At 31.0% G+C, this 8920-nt stretch overlaps 1 protein-coding gene across 4 annotated transcripts in view; it reads right to left on the bottom strand.

Annotated features, from left to right (window-relative positions):
* Positions 1–907: 907 nt before the first annotated feature.
* Positions 908–8920, bottom strand: part of CADM2 (cell adhesion molecule 2) — a 1273609-nt gene continuing 1265596 nt past the window's right edge. For all 4 annotated transcript variants that reach the window (XM_027551660.1, XM_027551751.1, XM_027551574.1 and 1 more), the window contains one exon: positions 908–8521. In XM_027551660.1, the coding sequence (XP_027407461.1) occupies positions 8403–8521 (119 nt within the window). In that variant the 3' untranslated portion in view covers positions 908–8402. The remainder of the gene's footprint in view (positions 8522–8920) is intronic.

The raw sequence follows: 8920 nt of genomic DNA, 5'->3' as shown, positions 1-8920 counted from the left end.
TGTGTAAGGATCCAGTTTAGTAAAAACAAAATGAATTAAAGTATTAAAAGTATGTGCAGGACACATGTTTTTAGGTCTTTTAATAATGTGTTGACCCTGGTCATTTCTTACAGACACTCTTCAGAAGATGAGTTAATTTCTTAAATTTTCTAGCAGAGTAAAGATTTAATATTAATCAGACCTATTAAAAAGTCAAATAGAAAATCTCCATAGAAATACCCATTGAATTTGAGACTATGAACAACGGTTAAAAAATAGACTACTTGTTTTTCAGTTTGATTAAGTCATAAGACCATTTATAATTACTTTTTTGATTAGAATTCTCCCACTTCTTCCTCCAACATAGCAATACCAAAGCAAAGAATGTGGTCATCACTTGGAAGGAAAATTTAATTATTAAATTTCACCAAACAGTATGGTTTAAAAACCTTTTAAAACTATTTCCTGGAAATTCTTGTTTTAATAGAATGTACACTTATTTTTAGCATCATCCTGGGATTATCACATTATGAAAATCCCTTTCAAAGCCTAAAATTGCCTTGAAATTATTAATTAAAGTTTTTTAGTATGTTCCCTTGATTTAAAAAATACCAAAGAATATTTTGACTGAAATAACACTTGCTATTATGAAAATTGATGGAATTGATTTATCTGGAAATGTGGATGTCATATATGTATTTGGTGGTAAAGCTGAAGAAAAGTGGGCATTTTTGGTAACTTTAAAAGAAATAAAGAATTGTGTCTATGAATGGACTATTTCAGATGTCATTTTCTTGTGGTGCTGAACGTACTTTTACACACAGTATCAAATTTGCTAACATGTATCACAGGGCTTCTTTTGCTAGGAAAAATTAATTAAAATAAGTAAATGTTATTTCATAAAATAAACCAGATACAAAATCTTGCCTTGTATTTACAGATAAATTTTAATGGAATATTTCATGGTCTAACACAAATATCAGACCCAGACACTAATTCTTGTACAGCCTTTGGCTTACCCTGTATAACAAAATCTGTTATTTAAAGTAGATTATAAAATACCTTATGGTAAGTGAACTTCCAAAGACACAAAGAAAATCCTCCATAAATTTAAAAGCTTATCTCAAATTCTTATTGGCATAAGCTTAAGATGAATATGTTATTAATTGCATTATCTTAGGTAGTTGAAATATATAATACTGGTTAGAGTGTGAAAATTAAAAGGGTGTAAGTATTTTTGCTTCTGTTCCTAGTCAACATTAGTAAACACATGGAAGTGATTGTAAAATTATCTTTACAGAATTTTGGAATGTTGGCAATCTCAAGCAAATTTCCTTAACTCGGCAACATTTTTTTAACCCTTAGTCAGCATGTTACAAGGTTCACACACTCCAAAGAGTAACAATTATATGTTGTACAAATAATATAACATTTATTTTACTACTGCTTAACTGTTTTAAAACTTCCATTTAGAAACTTACAAAGAAAATGGGCATCACTGAGGAAGTATAAAATGAATGGATAATGTATGCAGTTGAAAAAAGTTATGCAAAATAATGTATTGGCATAAAGAAATATGTTTCATGGTATATTTTATAATCTGTCAGTGGGATAAAAGAAATTTCTACCTTTCTGTTAACAAGCCTAAGAAAATGAACTAAATGAATAGACAATTCAGTAATGTCCAACAGATAGCTAAAATTCAAATTTTATTTTTCCATATGTATCAGACAATTTTTTTCTGACAAGACTTTACTGAAAGATGAGGTGCAAATGGGAACCCTGTAAGAATGTTTATAAGAGTAGTACATGACATATTTTAAGCGCCACTAAGTACACATTGAATACTTGTAAGTATATAGGCATATCAACATGCAAGTGTCATGTACCTAATATTACAATATGCATTTTGGTTTTTGAAAATGTTAATGATAACAGTAGATTCAATAATTGTGTTTCTCTATCTTCTGTGCAATATGTTTTATTTCAGTGCATCTTCTTTACAGCACAGAACTTATTTTTATGCTGTCATAAATATACCCTTCCAAAAGCTATGAATTTCATGTCACATAAATAGAACATTTTATTTTTGAAGCTATGTTACTGGGAACACCCGCATTTCTGGGTACCATTTTCAGAGATAAGTCTTTAAATTCTTTTTAACATGGCAGACTTGTTCTGATGTTAGTTATGTTGAAATATTTATGATAAAAATGGAGCTTTGTTGAGGGAATATTTTTTGGTTGAATGAAAAGCTAAACAAACAATTCACAAATATTGATGTGAACAGAGTATGAAAAAAAACATGTCAGTAATCCCGAACTCATAAACCCTTGGGTTACTACTTAACTCCATCATTGAATCTACAACAAGTACAGCAGGTACAGTTAAATAAATTCATAAAGAGATTAGTTTTATACACTTGTAAGGAGAAAGAGTACTAGTTTTGAAAATTTTCTAACTTATTTTTCTTTCTATTTATGAGACTCATTCCATACATTAGAAACACAGAGAAAAGCAAAAAGGATAAAGAGATAACAATTCAGTTTACATTTCATGGTTTTTTTACCCAACTGGTGAACACTACTTTCAACCACCAAATATTTTATTGCATATAACTTTCACTATCAGCAAATATAAAGAGAAAGTGTCTACTAGTTTCATGTACAAGGAAAAGTATCTGAAGAAAGAAAACATTTGAGGTTTGACAGTACTGTGTGTAAGATAAGTGTAATGTGGCATTTCATACCGCACTTAAAAGTTCATGTAGGAATCACTGCTGTTCCGACCCTGGATGTGGGAAAAGTGCTTAAGTGCTGAGCCCTGGTACGTTTTTCTTTTGCCCCTGCAATCTTCAAATATCTTTTAAGTTTCTTCTTTTGAAATATACAGTATATTCATAGGGGAAAATAGTGGTTTTGCTTTACATCGTTTTCACATTTGGGCCCATTCTCTCCAAAAGAACCATACATTTCTTGTGAAATATATATATATATATGTTTACATATATATATATATATGATGGTAGAAAATACAGCAAATATTATCTATAACATAACCACATAACATAGAAAAATCTTACTTTAAGCATCATACTTTGAGATTATTTTTGTATCATTTTTTTCCTAAAGAAAAATCTGCTTTTAAAATGCCATTTCCTTTCAGAATAATTAAATTATATGATTTGAAGAATTCACATTATTTCTATGCAGACAAAATAAAGTGGGTCTTTGTGGCAATACTTTGCATTCATTATTCTGGGATTATTTGTTAATAAGGAGGCCATTTTAAATACTTAAATATTTATCTTACACAATAACACTTCTTGGGAAAATAAAATTACATATACGATTTTTACTTAAAAGCATAGTATTAACTTATAAGAAATTGTTTCATCCTAAATAGTAAATGAAATGTCAAGTTGGATTGCAAAGTGTTGCCACTTGGTTTTTTTAATCAGCACAATTATATCACATTGAAATATTAAATAGGAATGAGAGGAACTATCCTTTTAAAGTTATTATAGTTTGCTTATAGGAAAAGTTAATGACAGAAAAGGGAAAACAAATGCAGATCCATACGCCACTGAGTTACACTAAACGTAAAGTTGGCTTTTGAGATGTCCCAGGGGGTGGGGAGTGGACTGTTAGGATAGTCCCAAAAGAGTGCTTCCTGGGATATCTTGTAAATAATTATTTCTTCTATTTATATCGAAGTATCATAGCCCATGTTAAAAGTGAGAGGTAGAAGGATTATTGTAAGTATGCATGGCAGAGAATTTACCAGCTCTATCCAATAACTATTGCATTCAATATTAATAATCTCAATACGTAAAAATGCTGATGAGTTTAGAACCCATTTTTACATGTTGTCCCCTTTAGCTCTCTTTATAATCTTGCTACCTTCAATCCATTGCCTTTGGAAGGGTATAAGTGAAGTGCAAAGGGCATGTTTGGATTGAAATAGAGAGAGAAAGAGAAGAATGAATTGAAAAATAAAATACATAAGAAATTTCCATTAAGATATAGTGATTCTAACTATTAAAGGTAACCTATATTTTTTGAGTAGATTTGTACTTGTAATAAAAGTCCCACAACCCATTTAAAACACACATACACTCAAAGAAAGTATAAGAACTCCAAATTCAATTAGCTCTGAATCAAAGTTGAAAACTCAGGTTATTTCTTTCTCTCCAGTAACACTAAAAACTAGGCCAGATAATTATATTGTGCAATGTTAATGATTAAGCAAGAAAAACTTAACGTGTTGTTATATCAGTTGTAGTTTTAACTAATGAGGTGAAGATTAGCAACCTCTTAGATCTTGTTGAAAAATTCTTTAAAATCCCTTTGCATTAAGTATCCAGCAATAGAATTGCAGATATTGCACTGAGTGTATTTCAATATTGCCAGTGTATATTTCAAAACAAGTTCTATTATCTACACTAAGATTTCCTCTTTCCCAATATTCAAAATGCATATTATAATTACATGGGTTTCCAACATCCATACACAGCAAGTACAAGATACTTACATGTACGTACACTGTAGTTACCTATATTTGCATAGTTTTTAGTGTGTACTTTGTGCCACTTAATAAAAAGCATTACTCCGTAATTCTCATTAGGTGTTTTATTTATTTCTTCTGTAGTTGCCAGTTGTTTTCTGTTTGCTTTGTTTTGTATATTCATCACAGACCACCATTTGCAAAGGGGGATTACAGTGGGCATTTTTAGAGGGCACTAAGTAATTAGCAATGTGATGGGGAATTTGCAGTAAGATAGGAGGTTTTGCAGTTTCTCCACATTTAAAAAAAGTAACATGAAATTTCACATTTATAATTCAATTATCCTTATATCCAAAAAAAGTATTTTAGATGTTCCCCTTGGTAACACTTTGCAATAAGTGGCACTAAATTACACGATAACTGCTATGTTACATGGAAGAACCATCACCATCAAACAGCTGCTGTACATGGGCCTATATGGAGTCTCAATGCCATTACAATCATGAGTACATAATTACAAGTGAGCCTGTCCTTTTAATTGAGATATTTATATTTTTACAAAGAAATAAAAATAAATGAGGTGTTAGCTTCTTTGCCATATTTAGGAAAGTTAGTTTTCTTTCTCTATTTGTTTCTTTAATTGTGGGGTTTCAATGCAAGATTAAGCATCTTGAATCAACAAGAGATCATCCAGTTTCTAGATTAAACTTCAATATCAGGTTCCTTAAACTGCTTCTTGGATTCTCTGGTAAAAGAAAACAAGTTGAAATCTCTCTTTCATACACACACACACACACACACACACACATACACACACTATTCTGTTCATGCTCTCTATCTTTGCTCTTGCACTCATAAAGTTTCCTTTCCTCCCTAATTTTGATAATTGTTTTATCTAGGACATTCAAATATGGAAACAAACAAAAAAAAAGAATGCTGTTTACACTTTTTTGATGGAGGACAATTTACACTGTAAACAGTACACTGGCAGAGAATAGCTACTTTTGGTAAATAATAATGTTCCATATTCTACTGGGGTGTGTGTCTGTGCGCACTCCTTTCATTACATTCTGTGGCTATGGTGCTTACTAAGCAATGACCGAATTTGGCTCTCTGGGCATAAAATGTGCACATTTCAGTCATGGCAATTGAAATGGTTCATTTATATATTTATTTCATTTTTTCTGATTTTTATAGAAATGAACATAATTTTTACAATTTCTTTCATTGGTGGAACTCAAATAATTTTTTAAGATAGGAAAATATAACTCCAATGCTATTTACTTTCAGTAACTGAAATGATATCTAATTCATATCTATTTTAACTGTCAAAATATTTGATTAGAGCTCACAAATCATAATACACAAGTTAGTTTCTTTTAAAGGCTTCCAATGAGTTTTTATATTACTGTCAAGGGTTAAAAGAGTCGAAGTCTTGAATTGTAACCAATTTTGGATTTCTAATTTTATAGTGCTATAAATAATGATTGAGTTATTTAGGCAACAGTTTAGCAGTTGGAGCCAAGTAGAATACAGATGAAATGAAGAGCGATGTAAATACAGCATCAATGGAGAGTAGCAATTTTGTAAATGCATCCTGAAATTAGGCTTTAAATAGTAATTGATGATGCAGTTTATACAACTTACTTCTGTAATAAGAACCTTTCCATTTTGTGCTAACAGAATGAATTTTGCTTTGTGGAGTCTTTCTAAAGATTATGTATTGAAAGATATGAACAGTTTATAAACCTATTCTAGTTTCAATGTGTCTAGTAGCACCTACCTGGTTCTCTCAAACTACCATACTATATTAACATATTATTGCATTTTTTCCACAGATGGTATGGAGTGAACTGTAAAAACAAGCATGCAATCACATCAATGCAGACTTATTTCCTTAAAATTGTCATACTGTATATGATTTATTATGTTAACACTCAACCACATCATATTATTTATGTTCTGTATATTCTGAAAAAGTGCTGCTTAACTGACATCGTCCTTTTTCTTTTGTAAGAAATCAACAAGATAAATGCTTCAACAATCAAAAAAAAATTGAGTCTAATGTTATCCTTAAAAGATTTATACTTTTCTGATAAATAATCTAAGATACAGCACCCTTGTCTTTCATATGATATTAATACATGATGTCATACTCAACCATTCTCATTTCCCAAAAATAAATTCCAAGATATTATTCTTAAAACCATAGGCCATCATGCTTTCAGACATCACAAGTATAGCTACCATATTGTCATATTCTTTTTCTTCCTAAAGGTGCAGTTCTTGTCAATGGGAAAATAATTTTTATCTAACTGGATTTTTAATCTTTAGCATAGAGTATCAATAAATCTAATGACAACTAATCTAGCAGTATTTTTTTTACTAGGAGAAATAATATGACTTCAGATTGACTCTGTGTCATATTTAAGAATACAGCATTTCTTAATGGTTAAATACATCGAAATTTCAGAAATAATCCAGAGAAAGAGACTTTCACCTTGGAGTTAAAATTATGGCAGAAATTCTCTATCACTCACTGTTTCATATGTTTATACCTCACAAAATGCATAGACAGGAATTTAATATAAAGAATTAGTTCATTTATACAGAAAACATATCTCAAACATCTTTTTTGGCAAACCAACATAGGTAAGCAGCTCTGGAACTGCCAAATTAAAATTTGTAAATTTTTAGCAAACTAAGAGTTTATTTTTAGATTATTATTCAACTGTGGTTGTAATTTAAAACCTGAGGCTGTGCACTGGTTGTTAGCTTAAAATTACCTTTCCTTATAACATTGTGCTTCCATTGTATAACAAAAATTAACAAGAACTAGAAAAATTTGTTGTTGAACAGTGCTAGGACATACAGACAAAAATACTAATACATGTTATCTACTTATAATATTGGTTTAAGTAATATCTAAAGGGATATAATGGACATTAGAAAATGCTTACTCATGACTGATTACCTACAGCCAAAAAAGTTAAATATGTATCAAATAATGTTTAATTGGATTTATTATATGCACTATATACAGATACTAAAATGTTTCAAAATTGTGCCCTATGGATATTTCAATTTTGTTTATGCAGGTGAGTATGGAGCAAATAAATTACAGAATCAAATTAGAGAAATGAATGAAGTCTTTGTGATTCCCAAAATGGTAAAATGTTTGTAACAATTTATTGGTAGATGAAGCTAAAATAAGCTAATGGTGGGATCTATATAATTATATAAGACTGCATGTCATGACTGTAATCCATATTCATGGCTCCTGTATCAAATACTATATTTTTAAATAGCAAATTGATACAGCTTTATCAGTATAATCTCAAATATTCCAGAATCTATTCTTCAATAGTTTATTTCAGTTTGTGTTTTTTAGGGCATATGCTTCCAAAACATGCCTTTGAAGATAGACATGTAGAAAACATCATAAACCACTAACATCCAAATTGAACTTAAGCATGTTAGGTCTGTACCTAATCCTGTTCCTTGTGAAAGCTGTCCAGTGGCAGATTTACAAGGTCTTTGATTTAAAGGGAGCCAAAAATGAGGGGGTGGGGGAAGCTCTGCACACTTTTTTTTTTTCAATGTACAAAAACAATTCAATATCATGATCCAAGGAGATGATTAACATTGTTAAGGCTGTATATTCAAGCACTGTAATGTTAAAAGAGCAATGGTGTGGAATTTACGCGGTAATAAATGTCCTGCATTATGGATGGTACGGTAATTAAAGGGTGATGCTTTCGACAGCTGATTGTTGGCATACACTGGCTACGGATAGCAGTACGGTATGGAAGTTAATAAAGGTAGCAGAAGATGGTAGAAATGAATTCTGAAAGATGATAGCCAGTTTTCTCCAGCAGCCAGCCTGGTACATAAAATTCAGAATCTTGGCCTGCATTTTAAATGAAATATTCTTTTTTTTCTTCAGCATTGACTTGGCTGCCCTCAGCATTGATAATGGCTGTGTCAGCATCTGGTGCATCTTCAGCTCCTTTAGCTTCATTTGTTAAATATGTTCCTGTGGGTGTTGGAAGAAAACCATGTTAGTTTTGTCAGAGTGGTAAAACAACCACTGTTAAAGTCACATTCATTTAGGAAGAAACTTAGGCCAGATTTCTTATATGTTGAAACATATTCTGAGGTGTAAGAAACCATACAATTCACCCTTCTAAAGTTGTATACTTTCTTTCAGTTTTCAGGTATATGTTGCAGATGAAGCTGTGTGCAGGTTAACTAGAGGCAACTGCCAAACTGGCATGGGTAATGAGTACTTTGATTTATTTAATGATGGCTACAGACCATGTGATCCACTCATCTGTAGCAATCAGGGCCCTTTGTTCAGATGTTGATAATGATCACATCAAATGTGTCAGCATTCATTTTGGTAACTCCATTTAGAAGTAGATTATACCAATAG

This window comes from Bos indicus x Bos taurus, chromosome 1 (assembly GCF_003369695.1).
Source record: "Bos indicus x Bos taurus breed Angus x Brahman F1 hybrid chromosome 1, Bos_hybrid_MaternalHap_v2.0, whole genome shotgun sequence".
In the NCBI taxonomy this organism is placed as follows: Eukaryota; Metazoa; Chordata; class Mammalia; order Artiodactyla; family Bovidae; genus Bos; species Bos indicus x Bos taurus.
The sequence above is the reverse complement of the archived record's forward strand: the minus strand, read 5'-3'. Positions and strand labels throughout refer to the sequence as shown.